The 19,595-nt window shown below is 43.3% G+C and overlaps 1 protein-coding gene across 1 annotated transcript in view; it reads left to right on the forward strand.

The window, feature by feature from the left end:
- Positions 1 to 15,765, forward strand: part of LOC108936595 (CCR4-NOT transcription complex subunit 2-like) — a 38,729-nt gene extending 22,964 nt beyond the window's left edge. Inside the window, exons 3-15 of the mRNA XM_018756071.2 lie at positions 1,326 to 1,398; positions 2,208 to 2,355; positions 2,938 to 3,120; positions 7,525 to 7,604; positions 8,681 to 8,806; positions 8,992 to 9,116; positions 9,717 to 9,837; positions 10,079 to 10,235; positions 12,304 to 12,365; positions 12,455 to 12,504; positions 13,120 to 13,220; positions 13,521 to 13,665; positions 14,509 to 15,765. Coding sequence (XP_018611587.1) covers positions 1,326 to 1,398; positions 2,208 to 2,355; positions 2,938 to 3,120; positions 7,525 to 7,604; positions 8,681 to 8,806; positions 8,992 to 9,116; positions 9,717 to 9,837; positions 10,079 to 10,235; positions 12,304 to 12,365; positions 12,455 to 12,504; positions 13,120 to 13,220; positions 13,521 to 13,665; positions 14,509 to 14,595 — 1,458 coding nt within the window. The 3' untranslated portion in view covers positions 14,596 to 15,765. The remainder of the gene's footprint in view (positions 1 to 1,325; positions 1,399 to 2,207; positions 2,356 to 2,937; positions 3,121 to 7,524; positions 7,605 to 8,680; positions 8,807 to 8,991; positions 9,117 to 9,716; positions 9,838 to 10,078; positions 10,236 to 12,303; positions 12,366 to 12,454; positions 12,505 to 13,119; positions 13,221 to 13,520; positions 13,666 to 14,508) is intronic.
- The last annotated feature ends 3,830 nt before the right edge of the window (positions 15,766 to 19,595 follow it).

Here is a 19,595-nt window from a genome sequence, read left to right on the forward strand (position 1 = left end):
TGCTCTTTATTCACCCTCTGCCAGTTCAGTATAATCTGCTCCACAAACGCCTCATGCTGTGTCCTTTTGGCAACTCATCCCTTCTTTACAAAACACTCCCACCCCCCAAATTGGTAGTGTTACCTTTGTTTCACAGCATCAGTTTGACGCACAGTCTCAACCCTCCTTCCTTGTGCTGATTTGTATGTAAGCTTTGAGCACTGAACGCAAGTTTGTACAATCATTTTGTGAGAAACCCTATGAACTTCTGGAAACTTGGTCCTGTGAGCTGACACAAAATATTTCCCAACAAATGCTACACATTGCAACTGGTGATCATTTAAGTACCAGTTACCACTTTCCTTTGTCTTTGCCAAGTCACTTGTGGGACTGCATGAGAGACTGATTGTGGGCAATGAACTGAAACCCTTAAAGACGTGCGAATGCTGCTTCAGTAACTTGTAGCTCTCCACAAAATACTGCCCAAGAGGTCCTCATGTATAAATGCTGCATCACAGTATTGTGCAATGGCTCCTCCTCATAGCTTGTGTTCATCGCTCAGGTGATGTATCATAATCAATAGCAGCTTAAAACTGAGCTCTTCATTTATAAACTGGGTTCTGTCATTTTTTGTTTTAAACAACTATGGAAAAAAATTTAACTTTGAGCTACTGCAGTAGTTTACTGAAAATACATAATTTCTATAAACTTCTTTCACACAGTTCCATACTTCATGTGCAGCATTTCTCATCTCTGCTTTCAGCTCTGTTCATGTCTACTTTGGTCCCCATAGTAACAGCACGCCTCTTCTTACTGGAGCTGTTAGAAGCTCCAAGTCAGATGTCAGCTAAATGCGAGTTAATGAACATCAGACGCGTAAACAGTGCGCCAGCCAGTGGAGCAAGTGTGTTTGGGTGCATTTCACTGACACGTATCTCATTGTCAGCTAAACACCGGTTGATTACTGCACCTTTTTGACAAAGCAAACCTGAAGAAAATATGACATCTTTGGGATTTTTTCTTTCTTAAAGTTCACTTTGAAAAACTTACCTCGACTACTTATAATCCAAGGAAGATGTGTATTTAGACCAGTTTCCACCCTTGGTTTTGACATTTGTAAAATACATGTATATTTTGGGTCCTCTACTCACAACGCTCTGTAGCATTTTGGGGGCTCTGTGGTTTTACAACCTACATTCCAGAAAACAGGTTCCAATTTTTCTGCTATTTTAAGTTGTGCTGACAGTAATTTAAGAATAATTGTTTCTTCCTGGATTGCATGAAGTATATCCCCTTGCTGTTTGATTCACTTTGTATCTAACCAATGTCCCGTTGCTCCTTCACAGATGCTGGCATCTCAGTCACCATCATCTTCAGGTCAGCTGTCTCAGCTTGGTGCAAGTTTGTATGGGCAGCAAAGTACGTACCATGGTTTACCTTTGGCCTGCACCGCTATTGGTTTATTGAAGACATAACTAATAGAACAAATTATGTTCCTGGCTGGTGTTGAGCTTCAGTTACCATCAAACTCCTGAACGCAAATGTGCTCTCCTACATTAAATTGTAACTGTGCACCATACAGTACTGACTTCTTAGTCAGTGTTAAAATTGCTTTTCAGTTGGCAAAGCTTTTGCCAGACTGGAGACCGATCAGGTGCTTGGAAAACAGATTGAAAAATGGGTTTTTGAGCTCCCTAGCCAGTAGCCTGCTGGGACATCTTTTTCCTGACTGTGCTTGTAGTGGCGGTTCACAGGGCATGTCTGTCATTCTGCATTTGTGGCCATTGTTCCTCCGAAGAGAACAGGTTGAATTCAGCTCAGGAGTCTTGGGTGTTGTAGATTATCTTGCATATAAATAAAAATGTATTTATTCTATGCTGCATTGAGGGCTGCATTAATTACTTTAGCAGAAGCTTAAATTATGGAGAAAGGGTGGAGTGGTAGAAGTGGGGGTAACACAATTCCTTACTTGTCTGTAGGTCAGGCCATTGGACACCACAAGCTGTATGGTAGACTTTGTTTTTTCAACTTGAGAATCAGGCTTTTGGATGTCACGTAATTCATGCTTTTCCTAAGAGGCAGCAATTTGAAAAGACATCTCAGAATAGAGTATTATAGAGGGAAAAACTTAAGGGAGCTTTTTAAATGTACCATCTTCCTTCAGATAGACTCAGCCCTCAGTTGTGGTGGGTCTGTGACTTTTTGACCCTTGCTGTTTTCTCTTTCAGGTGGACTTGGTTTTGCAATGCGGGGCATGAGCAACAACAACCCCCAGCTGAACCGAAGCTTAACGCAAGGCGGTCAGCTACCGAGCCACGTGACACCCACGACAGGCATGCCCACCATGTCACTTCATACTCCGCCCTCACCCAGCAGGTACCATTTGACTCTTCTCTTTGGTTGTGAAGCAGATGGCATTTTAGAAATTGGATTGTGGTCCCTGTTATCTATTTTTGTTCAAAGATATTGGAAAGTAGCTTGCTTCTCACTGAAATTATATAACAGGCAGTCTATCTGTTCACTTTTTTTTTTTAATTTAATTGAAAACAGAGAGCCAACTGAGTTCCCTTGCTTTTTAATGATGCTTAACATAAAATTCTGCTTTTAGTCTTGAAAAATGACTGCATGAACAGATGGCAGGAGATTTTTGTCAGATTCATAAATATCACACTGGGTGCCCAGGGATTCCGTCGAGCTTACTTGTGGTCCATCATGTGCAGCAGAAGGAAGTGAAAATGGAGTCTTCAGCTTTTTGTTTTCCTAAAATTACACTGAGTTTGGACTGTTGAATTGATGGGTAGCACTAATGTTTTAGCAAGAAACAAGTGAATTGTCTGCAAAGTGCACTCAATCCTCCGCTTTATTTAAGAAGCTGTAATTGTCACTGAACCACTGTCTCTCCCTTCAAGGTTTTTGCTTTCATCTGCCGCCGCCTTGCTCTGTCTGATTGCTCAACAGGGGTATTCTGCCTATGAATACGAGGAACATGATGAATCACTCCCAGGTGGGGCAGGGCATTGGCATCACAGGCAGGACCAACAGCATGGGCAGCTCAGGGCTGGGCAGTCCCAACAGGAGCTCACCCAGTATAATATGCATGCCAAAGCAGCCGGCATCTCGGCAGCCTTTCACCATCAACAGGTACCTGACATTCAGTCGTTCATTCTCTTTTAATTTAGCGGTGTTGTATACCTATAGTAACTTCCAGTTTTACATTTCATGTCTTTTTGCAGCTGGCTCAGTTCTTGCAAAATTTGTAGGGGTCCCTTTACAAGATTTGAACCTGTACTGTTTTCTAGGGGTTATACCACAGGACACAGTAAAAGCTTGAGACAAATTTGGGGTTAGGGTTAGCTGTAATCCATGAGTTTGAGTAATTACTTCAGGTACACCAGAAGCCATGCTAAAATCCGTACTTTTCTGTGGCTTCTAGTTGTGTTACTAGGTTTATGTGTTTGAATGTCGTTGAGTGTAACGCTGATCACCTTGAAACTCCCTTAACTAGTGTATATAATGATCAGGAAGGACAGTGAGTCACCAACTTTGAATGCTTGAGTAACAAACTTTTTACTGTTAGTCTTTTTTTCCCCCAGGAGTATTTAGTATTTATTTTTCATAGAGCTAGCATGTCAAAACTTCATGTGAAGTGCTGACAGGTAGTGATCACACATAGTAAGTGCTCTCTTAAGTGTGTCAGCTCCCTTCTGTGACAAAAGTTCAGCGTGCTTCCTTATTTACAGCACTTCGTAACTACCCAGCCTGTTGACTCAAAATGCCAATGTGTGTGTGCTCGAGACTTTCTACGAGCTTTGTCTCAAGAGCGAGATGCTGCATTCCTGTCTGAAACACATATGTTCGGCTGGTGCCGTTTAGCAGGCACTTTTCTCCAAAGTGACTTATAGCTGAGCAAACAATAGGTGCAGTTCATCAACAGACACACAGATGTGTGATTTTTGAAGTACAGTCACTTGAAGAAATACCACACAAGTAGCTAGAATAGAATAGAATAGAGCTTTATTTGCCATTTGTACACATACACATGGTCCGGGCACATAGGAATTCTTGAGCAATGCTAAGAGAATCAAACGTAAAAACAACGTGTACAGAATAAATACTCTAAAACTTCAATAAATAAAGCTAAAATAATACAATAACTGCAGTAAAAGAGGGAATAAATACTATTAAAAAAGGAGGGGAGCAAATACCTTAAGATTGGGGGGAGGGGGCAGGAATAAGAAAACACAATACACACAAAGTACACAGTGAAATACACAGTAAAGACTACAATAATACTGTTAATAGTAATATTAACAGGCTAATGGTTAATGTTAATAATAATATTAATGCTCTGATGGTTATTGCACATATTATTGCACATTTTATTCTACACCCATAGAGGTTAAGTACTGCACGTTCGAGGTTAACTATTGCACTTTGTATGAGGTAGCCGAAATCTTAAATCAGTCCTTATCCAGTTAATGCCATCAGTTTCACTGTGGCGGGAAGAAGCTGTTGTAAAACCGTGTTTTGTGTGTGTTTATGCTGTCCGCTCTGCTGTGCCTCAGATTGTAAACTGACTTTTTGTACTTGAAGAAAAGGTGAGCTGGGTGATGTATGTCGCCAATGAATTTCTGGGCTTTTTTCTTGCAGTGTTGTGTGTAAATGTTGTCAATAGATGGAAGATCAGTCCCAATGATCCTCTCTGCTGTGTTCACCACTCTCTGGAGGGCCTTCCTCTCTGCCTGGGTGGTGTTGCCATACCAGAAAGTGATAGCAGTAGTGAGGATGCTCTCCACGAGTCCTCTGTGGGCTTGTGTGAGGGGGCGGAGGCTCACTCCAGCCTTTTTGAGCAATCTGATAAAGTAAAGCCGTTTCTGAGCCTTTTTCACTATGGCAGCAATGTTTTCAGTCCAGCTCAGATTCGATGTCACCTGAAGCCCCAGGAACTTGTGACTGTCAGCCCTCTCCACCTCAGCCCCTCCCCTGCGGTCTCTCATCATCAGGGGGAATTTCTTCCTGAAGTCTATGATTAACTCCCTTGTCTTGTCTACATTAAGGATGAGGTCGTTCTCTTCACCATAGACCAGAATGCTGTTGACCGAGGCCCTGTACTCTGACTCGTCCTCACCCTTAATGAGACCCAGGATGGTCATGTTGTCGGCGTACTTGATGACCACCGTGTTATCCTGGGTGGAGTCACAGTCATAGGTGTATAGAGTGAAGAGTTTCGGGCTGAGGCAGCAGCCCTGCGGTGATGCTGTGCTGACCGTGAGCTTACCAGAGACCCTTCTTCCCATCCTCACCACCTGCGGTCTGTCTGTAAGGAAGTCCAGAATCCAGTTGCAGGTGGTAGTCTGGACCCCAAGGTCAGTCAGCTTGGTGATCAGCTTTCCTGGCCGGATGGTGTTAAAAGCAGAACTATAGTCCAGGAAAAGCATCCTGACATATGTTCTGCTACAGTCCAGGTGTTGTAGAGTATGGTGGAGGGCCATGGCCACCGCATCGTCCACCGACCTGTTAGGCCGATAAGCGAACTGTAGAGGGTCAACGGTGTCAGGGACCACAGAGTTGATGTAAGTACCAGTTTTTTCTAGGCACTTCATGGCTACTGATGTGAGCGCCACTGGTCTAAAGTTATTCAGGGAGGAAGCGTCTGATCTTTTTGGGACTGGTACGATGATGGAGGACTTGAATATGCGCGAGACTACTGCTTGTGATAAGGAAAGGTTGAAAATGTCCATGTACACACCTGCTAGTTGTTCAGCACAGGTCTTTAGGACTCTGGGTGATACACCATCTGGACCTGCTGCCTTACGGAGATTCACCTGCTTCAGAGCCTTCAGGACCTGTGTGTGTGTCACCTGGAAAGCAGAGTCCTCAGGGTCACAGGGGAGCTTGATGGGGGTATCCACGTTGAGTCTGTCGAATCTGGCATAGAAACTGTTGAGGCTGTCCGGTAAAGTGGTGTCTCTAGCCTCCGTGCTGTCGTGTATTATTCCTGTAGTTTGTGACTGCCTGGATTCCTTGCCACATATTACGTGTGTTGTTTTGCAGATAGAGGCTTTCAAGTTTTTGGGAGTGTGCCCTTTTAGCCGCTCTGATTGACTTGCGTAGGTCATATCGGGCCCCCTTATACCTCTCACTATCCCCAGACTTGAAAGCCTCACGTCTTTTCCTGATCTTCCTGCGTACATCAGCATTGAACCAGGGCTTTTGGTTTGGAAAAACCCAAACAGTTCCGGAGGGGACACAGATGGAGGTACACCAGCTGATGTAGTCACTGACAGTTTCTGTGTAATCGTGAATGTTGTTTGTAGCATCTTTGAAGATGCTCATGCCTGAGACCTCTAGACAGCTTTGCAGATTAGCCAGTGCACTGTCAGTCCAGATGTTAATAGTCCTGACTGTGACCGGGTTAGCCTTCAGCCGTTTAGTATATATGGGCTTTAGCAAGATTGTCAAGTGGTCAGATTTCCCAAAGTGAGGTTTAGGCACAGCTGTGTATGCGTTCCTGATGTTACTATAGCAACGGTCCAGTGTATTTTTGCCCCTAGTAGGAAAGGACACAAATTAAAAAAGTTTTTGCATATTTTTTTCTGAGATTGCAATGATTGAAATCTCCCAAGATAATGAAAGCACTGTCAGGATATGTATTTTCATGCTTGATGATCATGTTGTGCAGTTCGTTCAGTGCAGCCTCCTCCTTGGCAGAGGGGGGGATGTACACAACACTCACAATAACACATTGCAGTTCTCTGGGTAAATAAAATGGTCTACACTTTTTAGCTGTATATAGAATTAGAGTAGATTTATAAAAGTGTTGATGAGCCCCCGGACCGCTTCATGTTGCATTGGACTGACTTTCCAAATGGTGAAAGTAGAGGCTCTTAAGTAGAGAACCCATGTTAGCTTTTGACTTGCACCCAGTAGTCTGCTCCACAGGACCTCCATGACAAGGAACATCCTTATGATCTGCCATGTGTGTCCACATTGGTAGATAAAGAAAACAACATAAACAGGTCTGACAAGTTAGGTTATATGAGGATCGCTTGCAAATGACATTTACTTTCAATTCTCTTGTAACTGCTTGAGATACATGCTGGAAATCCAGTTTATTTGTAGGTCATTACATGCAGGCCTGGTGGCTCCTCCACAGCACACAGAGGATGTAGGTTGGCAGTAGGAAGCCCAGAATCTTTGACAGAAGGAGCCCCGAGGAAGACAATGTACAATGAAACCCCTGGCTGTTACTTTAATAACCAATATTAAATTTCCATAGAGAAATGTTCTTTCAGGGTGTGTAATGTGTGAAATGAATCTAGTGATCAGTAGTAGTGTAATGGTTTGTTGCTGTCAGACCATTTACCAGAGAAGCCCATCACTACTGTGAAGAAGACTGGCTTCTCGCTGTGCTGTGGTGCTGCCCTGTAAAGGTCGAAAAGAGCTGTAGAAGCTGGGATCTAAAGCTTTGTAACATTAAGGGTGTTTTTGTCAACAACCGTCAGGTTTTCAGTTTTATTTTGTGTCTGTGCGTGTTGTTCGCAGCATGTCCGGATTCGGGATGAACAGGAATCAGGCATTTGGGATGAACAACTCTATATCCAGCAACATCTTCAATGGCACAGGTGAGAAACCTCTGGCGCTGTGGAGCAATACGATTTATTGAACGCCAGTGGCATTTTGTCTGTCTTTTTCCCGTGTCTGCTGAATAATCTGATTGAGAACCAGGGTGATATGGTTTTGGGGGACACATCAGAAGGCAGAGACAAAGCTTATGGATACATTTTGTAGAGGGTTTTATACCACAAACTACACACAATGGCTGTGTGCTGTCTATGAGAATCAAACAGTGAGTTTGAGTTAATGTTCACAAAAATCCTTAGAAGCTAGAAGTGACTGTAGTCATTGGTTATGTGCTACTGGAAATATGCTGTTGACTTTCTAGAAACTGTAGGGAGCCTCCTGATGAAGAGGGGCTGTAGGGTGGAGAGCCTACTCAATGCAAAGGTGTTTCTCCAGGCCTGAGATCAAGTGTCCACATTGGGAAGCAAAGGGCATACTTGTGCTAGGAACATAAGAAATGGGTTGAACTGGGTTCGTTATGTATGTTATGTCATCTATTCCTTTCCGCCTTATTCCAGGAGTTGCTGCTGTGGCAACTCTTCATTACAGAAATGTGTTTTCACTGGGTGTCCCCTGCAGTCCTCAAGAAAGTGTTGTTTCTTTGTCTCTAAAGAAGGCATAGACATTGTCAGCTGAGTGGACATAGAAGAGTAAATAAATTTTCTTTTCGTTCCTTTTTTTCTTGGGCTGTGTCATATCTTTCCAAAATGTTATTCAAACCAGGAAGACAGAATGCTGTGCTGTCACAATGACTAACTTTGCACAATATATTTAATGGCAGGTTTTAAAATATGAAATTCCATTGGAGAAAACATGCATTTACCATTATGCATGCTGTTTTTCCCAGTGCTGCAAAGTTGCACCCAATTATGTCTCTGTTAATTATGGCCTCATTTACCACTGGAATTGTAGATGACTTGGCCATCTGTCAGCAGTGGGGCTGTGATTAGGTGATAGAATCCCCAGGTACAATGACACAGTCTTGCTGCTCTACAAGAGCTACAGTTGCCACCAAATTGTGCTGTGTTGGCATAGCCAGGGTGGCATGTTGACGGCAAAGGGTGCTGCTTGTTTGCAGACGGCAGCGAAAATGTAACAGGCCTTGACCTGTCGGACTTTCCTGCCCTTGCGGACAGAAGTCGGAGGGAAGGAGGTGGAAACCCAACGCCGCTGTTAAACCCTCTAGCTGGGAGGGCTCCGTATGGTAAGATGCCTTATGTTGAAGTACTGCTTGTGTTTTGCTCACTCCCTCCTAAGATTCTGAGTGGAACAAGCTCTGCCTTTGTACTAGGCTCCTTGTGTATGTATAAGTTTTCTTGTGCCTGTAGGTTTGTCTCCCCTTTCCCCCATCCAGATAGATGCCTTTCTGATCGCTCTTTTGCCCCGCAGTTGGTATGGTCACAAAGCCATCAAATGAACAGTCCCAAGACTTCTCCATCCACAACGAGGACTTCCCTGCATTGCCAGGGCCCAACTACAAGGACCCCACGTTGAATAATGATGACAGCAAGTCGGTGAGTACCGAGTTCATACTTCTGCCATACTGCAGCTTTACTTACTGTAACAGGAAGATGCAACAAAAATGAAATCAAATTAAAACTTCAGTGTCCCTTCAGCAGATAAAACGAAAACATTTCTTCAAAATCTATAGCAAATCTATATCTTCAGACTAATGGAAATTCAGTGTTTATGCATCTTAACATCCAGTGCCAGCTTGTTGTCCCAGTGAACATGTACTCAGATATTAGAAACATACCTGCCAAGGGATAGTATGGGTGATTTTCCTGGAACAATTTAGGGTAAGTACCTTGCCCAAGGGTACTACAGCTGGAGATGAGATTTGAACCAGCAAGCCTGGGATCCATTGGCAGCAGCTCTAAGCACTACACTACCAGCTGCCACAGTTCACCCAGTTCACACCCATTTAGTATTGATTAACTGAAAGCTGGAGACAGGGTGAATTTAAACCTAATTGCTCACCTTTGATGATTTCGTTAACTTTGAGTGTTTGTAATGCTGGATCTTATGACCCAAAGAATTTTGCCTAGCTGAATAGAAATTGCTTTGTATCTGCAAAACCTTCTAAGTGTAATATGTTTTCCTTCTTTTTTCAGAATTTAAACTCATCAGGTAAGAACTCCTCCAGCACAGATGGGCCCAAATTCCCTGGAGACAAGAGCTCAACAGTGCAGAACAACAACCAGCAGAAGAAAGGGATCCAGGTGTTGCCTGACGGTAAGCTCACCCACCACCAGCCACAGTCACTGGGCTCGGTCCAAGACCATCTAGTCACCATGTGACTGGTAGACCATCGATTGCACAGCAGGATTTCAGCAGAGTATTAAAAAATTGGACATGTGTACTGTACATCAAAATTTTAACAGGATTAAAATAAATCCAGTCATGTCAATACACTCTAAAGCCCTTTTTTCATTGCATTGATAGTGATTGATCCCCAAATGGTGACCACTTGCAGGTCGGGTGACAAACATTCCCTCAGGGATGGTAACGGACCAGTTTGGGATGATTGGGTTGCTAACGTTCATCCGGGCGGCGGAGACAGATCCAGGCATGGTGCACTTGGCCTTGGGAAGCGACTTGACAACTCTAGGGCTCAACCTCAATTCCCCAGAGTGAGTACCCTACTCCTCCAGGTCCTTTTCGTTCAGCCCTGCAGTCTTTGCATTCAGATGGCCACCTGGGGGCAGAACTGCCTCCCTCAAAGTCTCGCTGTAGGAGGTAGTGCCAGGAACTGGAGCTCAGGTTACATACACCATAAGCTGTGGGTCACTGGGTCACCCTGTAATTTGTGTTTTTGAGAGGACCAAATTCCTCCTTTTGCTACCCCTGTGTAGTGGGTGACTCTGATTCAGCATTGCCCATTAAACAGGACTTGGAACCGGGGTTCAATATGTTTGATGTCCATTAGAATGAGAACCCAAGAAGAGTAGACGTGTGTTTAAACTGAAGGATCTTCGTTTCCTGTGTTTGACTGAAAACCGTAGTAGCAGCAGTCTAATACGGATCTGTAGGAACTTAACTACATTGTAGACTAGTTAAAAATTAAAATGGATTTTCATCAAACCACAATATGGCCACTAAGCAGCTGTAGGATTTGCATTTTTCTGATCTCTTCCTCGTGTAGTAACCAAAGGCAGTTTAATATTACAACCAGTATTTTCAGGTTTTCAGTGTTTGTGTTATTTTAGTCAGAGATACTCTGGCAATAGAATCAGTGCTTAGAAAAGAAAAAGAAAAGTACAATTATAAACAAAAACTCTGTCTGTGCGTTTAGATGGGAACGCCTCAGAATTGAGTTACCTTGAGGATGTCATTCCCCTGCCTGTTTGCCTGGTCTTGTGGTCACTGCTTGGGCAATTACCATTTCCCTGGGAAAAGAGAAATGTTTAATCAGTTTCACTTTAATTCTTATATTCATGCCAGCTGGCTTCAGATGGCACTGCAGAGTGTGAACGTCTTCATTGTTTGTAATAATAGCCACTAAGCCTGTCCTGGCAACTAATTCTCTGTGGGGCATTTGACCTCAGCCTCTGACTGCCAACAAATCCCTGATGTCTTCATTTGGCTCCAGCCACAGCAGCAGAGTGCAGTTGATTGGGTTTTAATGGCAGCAGTCGTGTGGCTGTGGACAGTAGGAGTCTGCAGCACTCAAAGGGGCAGCCAAGGCTTCTGGGAGTGCTGCAAATGCTAGATCAGTGAGTGCTAGAACAATCAGCTGTCACATGACACCCGTGTTAGTGCTAAAATAAGGTTTACAATCTTAGTACACCCATCACATAGCTTGAGAGCTGTTGCCTTCACATCTGAAGGTCAGAGGTTTGAATCTAACCTATTGCTGCAGTGCTTTTGAGCATACTACTTGCAGTAAATTGCTACAGAGAAAAATTAATCAGTGGTATAAATGGGTAAATAATTGAAGATAACGCTGTTTGCTTTGGAGAAAAGTGTTGGCCGAATGAATAAATGGAAATTTTAGTAATTGCTGTCATGTTAGGTGCCATGAGTGCTGAACTCGACTCGTGGCAGTTAGGGTTTTCATGATCGGGGCACGGAAGTGGTTTACAATTGCTTCATTCTGCACGTCTTTGGACTGCAAACACTGGGAGAACATGCAAACAGCACAACGCAGCCCGAACTAGGTCCAAATCTGAATGCGCTACTTAGGCACTGCGAGGCGCTGCCATTATCCCCTGCAAAAGTGTGCTTCCTCAAAGTCTCTTACCGCTTTCTAAACAAATGGTCAACGTTTGTAGGAATCTTGCTGTGCTGTTGCCCTTTTTCCTGCTACAGGCAAGTCATCTCTTCTTGCTCCTTTGTGTGTTTGTTGCATTTAGCAAGCATGAAGTCCTAATGAAGAAGGTGCACAGTTATGTCATTGTGCCCCAGAGCATGGCAAAGTCCAGCACCCTCATGGTTACAGTGTCTTGCATGGCCTGAGCAAATGGGTGCAGTCTGAGAGAAACTCCTTAGGAATCCTCCTCCTTGTGGAGCAGCCTTCTGAGTGCAACAAGCTGCAGTCTGCCTTTATATAGCCTCCATATTTAGGTATAGCTAGCAGAAATGGTAACATACTGTTCATGTGGGGCCAAGGAAAAACACAGGTATACGTGCTGCTACCTTGAAAGGGTACGATGGTCCTTTATATTACTTTTTTGATCCCATCCATCTGTTGTTCCATAGGAATCTGTATCCCAAATTTGCCTCTCCTTGGGCATCAGCACCTTGTCGACCTCAAGACATTGGTAAGTGGCAAAGAGAAGCTTGTGAATGTCACCTGATGACAGAGGGTCCAGTAAGAGACTGAATGCTTATCTGCCTCTTTCCTTCCCAGACTTCCATGTTCCATCTGAGTATTTAACAAACATTCACATAAGGGACAAGGTAGGAGCATTTCTAGCCATGTGTGCTGCATCACACTCCCACAGCTCCCCTAGCAATACTCGGAACTTCCCACCCAGTACCCAGTATGTTTTCTTTGAGTTCAGATGCGGTGCTGGTCTTAATTCAAACTGAAATTATCCCTCTCCCTTAACCTTATTAAATGTAGGCTATGCAGTCTTTGAGACACAGGGCACACACAGACTTTAAAATGGGTAATAAAATTGTATTAAATGCTGCTGACATGCAGCTGTGGTGCAAATGGCTTGCAGTGTGTTTTGTTGATCAATAAACCGATGCTTTATAGTAGATAGCATATAGATGGACTTCTGACCAAAAGTGTCCTGCTGCTGTGTACTGGAAAGTTAACTGAGTATAAAATTGAGGGCTGTAAGTAAATAATGGGGGATTATTTGCTGTTTGAACAAGGTGCTGACTATACAGAATTCTTTTTGTTATAAATACCTTTTTTTTAACTGCATCTGTCACCCCGAACCCATATTGCACTAGAGCTTGGCTTTTGGGATGTATTGCTCCACTGGGAACAGTTGTAATCCTGTAAACTCAATGATGTTTTGAAGTCCACTAGGCTGACCCCTTCAACTCTGTCTCCCGTAGCTGGCTGCAATAAAACTGTCACGGTACGGCGAGGACCTGCTCTTCTACCTGTACTACATGAATGGAGGAGACCTGCTGCAGCTTCTCGCAGCAGTAGAGCTGTAAGTACCCAGCACCTCTGGCACCATCTACTGGCCCTGTGAAGGAGCCTGTGCTGTGTGTTGAAATTGATCTCAGTCCACTCCCCTGTTTTGAGGGCTTCTGCAAGCCGTTCTGTCGACATGTTGATGCAACCTAGATTTAAGAAAGAGCCATTCACCAGCAGAAGAGGAAGAATGGGCATGTGGTGGAGTTCTGAATGAGGCCGTGAAGTCTAGCAGCAGGGGGACACAAAGGGCAGAACCTGAGCAGCATGGTGCTAGATTACATTGAGTCTAATTCAGTGAATCTTTCCCACTCAGCTTTAATCGGGACTGGAGGTACCACAAGGAGGAACGAGTCTGGATTACACGAGCACCTGGCATGGAGCCCACATTAAAGACCAACACCTACGAGCGGGGGACGTATTACTTCTTTGATTGTCTTAACTGGAGAAAGGTAGCGAAGGTAAAGATTTCATGAGTACCCACTATCGTTATACACCATGTTGCTCTGAAACCATCTGTAGAGATGATTGCTCGGAAATGAAGGTCATCGGCCTGTAGGCCACCATGCTAACTTGCTTAGTGCCATCATGAGGATTACATATCAAAGACTACTTCTGAGGGTGAATGTCATGGTTTATCTAAAATCTGGCTAGATTTAAAATTAAAATAATATCCAGAAGAAGAGATGAATTCTGTTCCTAGATTGCAGCTAGGAGCTATAAATAATGCATTGATGTGATAAATAATTGCTTGAAAGGTAATCCAGCATGCTGACCGTGACAGCCAAAGTGCATTGCATTGTTACGATTGTTTGCATAATCATTAAGTACAGCTGACATCTCCTGTAGTACCAGTGTATGGCCATGGTGCTGCTGACCTGGGCCTGTCCCTCTACTGCATAACCGTTGCTGATAGTGTTTCATAGTCTTCATTTCCATGAGCAAGCAGAACTAGCCACAAGTGTCACTTATCAGAATGCTGTAAATGGGGTATAGTTACAAACATTGTGCTGTACACGCATGTCTCACGTTGCTTATTGGTGTTTTTCTGTATGTCAAGGGACAGATATTCCAAGTTTTGTGTGCTGTTAGATGCATGAACATGTCACTGTTGCTGCTCTTTTATACTCTCAATTCTGCAGCAATAAGTGCTATTTCAGTGCTGTGATAGTGTGCTTCTCTTCTTCGACTGTAAGTCTGCTGTGTGGCACCATCTCATGAGGGACCACCCAAGCAGCAGGTCATGTAGAGTCTTAAGAGCTCTACAGACACCAGCGACATGCTGTTTTCTCACCACCTCCCAGGAGTTCCACTTGGAGTATGACAAGTTGGAGGAGCGACCGCATGTCCCATCGACCTTCAACTACAACCCAGCCCAGCAAGCCTTCTGAGAGACCTCCCTGTGTACAGGGCTTACAGGGCTCAGGCATCCAGGCTTTTATTCCTCCAGGATCTGGAAATGGACATGGATGGGAGGGTCACCACTTTGAGGGAGGCTCTGCCTTACAGATTACGTGCTGCCCAAACGCCAAGGCTTGTTTCGTTTTTATTCTTTACATTTTTGTTCATTCTCTTTCAACAGAGTCTGAATTGTGTTTATGCCTCATTTCAGACACATGTCTGGTCAAAAGCAGGAAATGCAGAAGACACAAACAGTGAAATTTTCCAAAGTCCTCAAAAATAAAACGAGGCTAAAACAAAGTGAAACAAAATATGGACAGCTCAACAAAATAGGGGAAAATGCAATGTTTGTTGTAGCATTATTTGGTAACAGAAGAACACCTTGTTAGTGGGTTTTATATGTGAAGACACATTCTTGTTTTGTTTGGGGAAAATAAGCAACCTGTAAACACTCTCTTGCTTTTCCATCTCCTTTTGCTTTCTCCTATACATTCCCTGCACCTGCCACAACAGTCACCCATCTTTTCTTGATGGGTGTTTTTCTGCCTGCACTCAAAAAAAAAAAAGACTGTTTTAGTGAAGGTTATTGCCACAACCTGTGGACAGTCTTCTCCTGGGGTTGTGAAATTAGACCGTCATTGTCCCAGAATGAGCGAAACACTGTCCAGTCTTTGTTACAATTTTGTAATAAATGTGTACATTTTTTTTTAATTTTTGGACATCACATAAATAAAGATATGTATGTATGACTGTGTATATATTATATATATGACATCTATTTTGGAGAAAAAGAAACCAATATCCTGCCATACCTCGTTTTTCGGAGGTGAGCATGGATGCAATACTTGGATTAAAAACAGGACATTTTGGAGATGCTGCACAGGGGAAGATGCCAGTTGCCCTGTGCACTTACAATTTAAACAACCTAAAGATGACGAATGAAGGGGCAGATTCTTGACCGAAGTGAAGGACATCGGTACCCAAGAGAAACAAGCCAGGATTTGAGAAAGTGGACTAAAGCATTTCACTCTGGCTGTTTGAATGGCAGCATTTCATAGGAAAAGAAAAAGCCAATAAAAAAAAAAAAAGTCTAAAAGATCAATCTTGTATTTTCTGACCACATTCAAGCTTCTTCTCTTTGTAATAAAGCAGAAAGGCTCTCCTGAAATGCAGTGTGGAGTTTGATTTCAAGGTCTGAGTGTAAAGGGTCCCCTTTGCGTTGAAGATGAATGGAGATGTGGGACACGTGCGACTCTGTCTGTTTAGTTTTGCCACTGGGTCTTGTTGAGGTACTTTGTCCTTCATGTCGTTGCCCCCTCCTCACATGTCCCCCTCCTTGGTTTATGAGAAGCAAAGTACATTTAATTTACTAGCGCTGTCTGAGTATGTTTTCTCAAGGACACCAGTGCAAGTGTGACAGCCAAGTGATGAAGCCGTCCAGATGTGTAGCTCCTTAACCGTTGTTCCGACTTCAGTCTGCCACCAAGATACTAGGCTTGCATTTGCTAATGGATTTTAATCTCACCTCTTAACTCCTCTCCTGAGTTGGTGTGAGTCACAAAGTGCAAATACAACAGACTAGTTTTCTTGGCCCTTGGAATTAGTGGCATCCCCAATTATAATACTGTAATCCAAGTAGGTGTGACTCAGACTAAGCATCTTAACCCTGCCCCCCTTCCAGGTGAAACTACCTCTGCATCTTGACGGTGATTTATCTGGTACAGGCTAGCGTACGTTTTTGGCTTAAAGTGTCAAGTTCATGATTTATTTGCATTGTTTTACTTAATTGGGCTTCTTTTGCTGAATGACATGAAGTGGTTTGTGGAGGGATTGAGAAACACTCTTGTATACGCTTAATTTGGATGTGTATCTCAAGCTTTGACTTCAGGGCCAGCTTGTCCTTGTTTCTACAGGACAGAGCCCCCAAATGCTGTGCAGTAATGTTCTGGTAAGATCATTGTCAAGGTACAATGCATTTTGTTGGAATGATACTTTTTCTCACATATGTACATTGTTTGCCCAATATGGAAAATAGGTCTGGTGAATGAAGCCAAATGACAGTGGGCTGTGCCTCCTACACATCTGGAGGAACTGTCCCAACTTCCACACTTGACAGCTCCTCTCAATTTGCCATCCTGGGTATCAGTCAGCGTGGCAATAGCAGACACATTGGGAGGCATGCCCCTTCACCCCAGAATGGACACACTAAACTGCGGGTAAGTTGCTGTAAATAGCTAAAGCTCTCCATGTACTTGACATGAGAATTAAAAATCTTAAGTATCAGTCATCTTAATAATGTGTCTATTTCCACATGCCAACTCCTCCAATTTTTCCGTTCCTGTTTTGAAACTGGTAACGCATATATAAAACAAACATATTGTACACACAATTTCTCAAATCAGTTATGCCTGATCACCTTTGCTTATGCTTACATTCCTTACCTGGTCCACAGAACATGTCAATCACGGCTGCAGCACTGCTTGAAAATATGCGGAGTCCTTGTGTTCCTTAGTTTTACCGCAATGTGCTCATTTAATGGGGATCGCTGTTTCTCATGAGACACAATAGGTATGTAATGACCAATTCCTTTAGAGGAAATCGTGTGTGTAGTAGAAACACACGAGTAGTGCAGGTGTAAAAATAAGTGAAGCCCAAGTTGTACTGGTTACACCAAGTAGGTAAGTAGAATCAAGTGTGTAAATCATAATTATTCATTTTCTAAGTTTAAAATAAACTTTTACTGAAGGATTATGGCCATCTCTATAGGGTTCACATACTTTCAGGCAGCACTGTATGTTTTTGAGATGTTAATTATGGTAAAAACTACACTCGGATTAAGCGCAGGTGGTGTTAGTCTCATGACACATGATTGAACCCTTAGATACACAGAATACCAACACAGTGTTACCTTTTGTGCATTGCTTTCATATTTCATTAAATTTGTGTCCTTGGTTCCACTAAGTGTCTACATGGCAGCTTTAGGAATGCAATGCACTGCTATTGCTGTCCACCAGATAGCACCATGCGCTCACACATTGCCCCGTCACCACAAGCTCAACATTTCTTGTTGTTTCGCTTGCCAGCACGTTACTTAATGTGATGAAGAAAATAGAGTAAATTGATCTCAAAAGGAATGTGCATGAGGCAGCAGCGACACACACACAGCAAAGTAGTGACAGAAGGCACTGGAATGACACAGGAGTAAATAATTATACTTAGAGAAGTATAAATGTTCATAAAAATAGTGTGCCAATAAGCAGCAGTGTACAGCTCAATATCAATAGAGAGCTCCTACGCAGCACCTGCTAGCGAGAGGACTGTGAATTGTAGGGCATAATGCCTGATGGCAGGAATGACCTCAGGTGGCTCTGGAACATCACAGCTGGACCGGTCTGTTGGTCAAGGTGCCCCCTCCTTTCATCTTGGGTGGCATTCAGAGGGTGGCACTCATTCTCCATGATGACTGGATCATTGTTTGGGGCCCTTCTCTGTACTGTGCCCTCCAGAAAGTCCTCTTAAACTCCAGGGATAGAGCCAATTCTCCAAATTTGTCCCAGGGCACTAAAAAAGGCACCCTTTCGGCGGTCTTTCAGAGGAGACTTGGCCCTGCCTGCTGTTGGAAAATGTCTTGCTGTCCTGCAACTATCAGGAAGAGGGAGCTCATTGCTGACAATCTGAATCACAGCAGGATGGTGGTGGAGGTGGGAGGCACATAACTGTGGACTAAATTGGTTTCTCTATAATTAATGTGCTAGAGCCCCTCTGCTTAATTTAGCTTTTATACTCAAAAACCCAACTTGCACCATAGTGTAGTTTCCCCCAAAGACTCATTAAAGGTGTTTTATTGTTAATATTCGCACAATTGCTGTGTAGGCACAGAAGTTCCTAAATTACACTAAATGCATTTTTTTTACAACATACATAAATGCTAATGTTCTGTCATATTGACTAATTTGGATGGTTTCACTGACAAATGGCGACAATGTCTTGATCCTCATATAACTTCAAGGGAACACTTGCATGTAGCTCCAGTGTGTTACAGTGGGTGGTGTGTAGTGTGTAAGTCAGTGCAAAGGTTATGGGAAACCTTTACAAGTGTGGTACCGATGTAGCAGTAATGAGCAGCGAACTCAAGTACGGCATCTCTCAGGCTCTTCCACACCGGGGTTACGCTCTGGAAAGGGAAAGACCCGGCAAAGAGAGGACAAAAACCACACTGCCAGGCACATTGTGTGTCAACAAGTGATTGGAAGGCGCTGCTGTCAGCCGCCATGTATGAGATAACCGTAAAGCCCAAGGTCATAAAAGTAATTCTCCATAGAGCTCGTTGAAACAGCGAAAGCATAAGTTCCAAATCGGAAGTTTGGTGGAGTATAAATTGTGAGCGGGTGTCATAAATGATCCACAGCGGAAATGCTGCACACAAGTGGGTGCACAGGTTCCGTGTAAGGGGATGCATGCTGTTTGTGAGCCGTTTAATCCTCCTCTAATGAACAAATTAACGCCTTCAAAAGAAACTGCTACGCATAGAGCTCCGACCCCTCATATTTATTTCATGCACTGTTGTTTTGAATATTTTATCATCCCCTCACTGAAGGGTTATTAAATAGGCCATAGCTGCCTTAAAATATGTTGTCACATCTAAACTGAAGTCATCTTCCTACTGTTTAAAAAAATACAAATGATGTTGTTTACCCTGTATTTAATTGTCATTTACGTAAGCAGAGAAATTTTACGTCACTGGTTTGGACAGAGGTGTCAAACGAGCATTGAATCGGTCTGACGACACCCTTGGAGAAGATTACACCCCCTTAGAATAAGAAGGGAAATAATGGCCATCCTAGTAACTAAACTCAAATTCTGAGGTGTGGTGGACCCGTACGAAAGAAGCACGTCCCTCTTTGTCACAGATGCATTCGTTTTGGCCATCATATCAACCATAAATACTTTTATTTTCTTTAATTTAATCACCCCTGTTACTCATCTTAGG

This window comes from Scleropages formosus, chromosome 24, assembly GCF_900964775.1.
Source record: "Scleropages formosus chromosome 24, fSclFor1.1, whole genome shotgun sequence".
Classification (NCBI taxonomy): Eukaryota; Metazoa; Chordata; class Actinopteri; order Osteoglossiformes; family Osteoglossidae; genus Scleropages; species Scleropages formosus.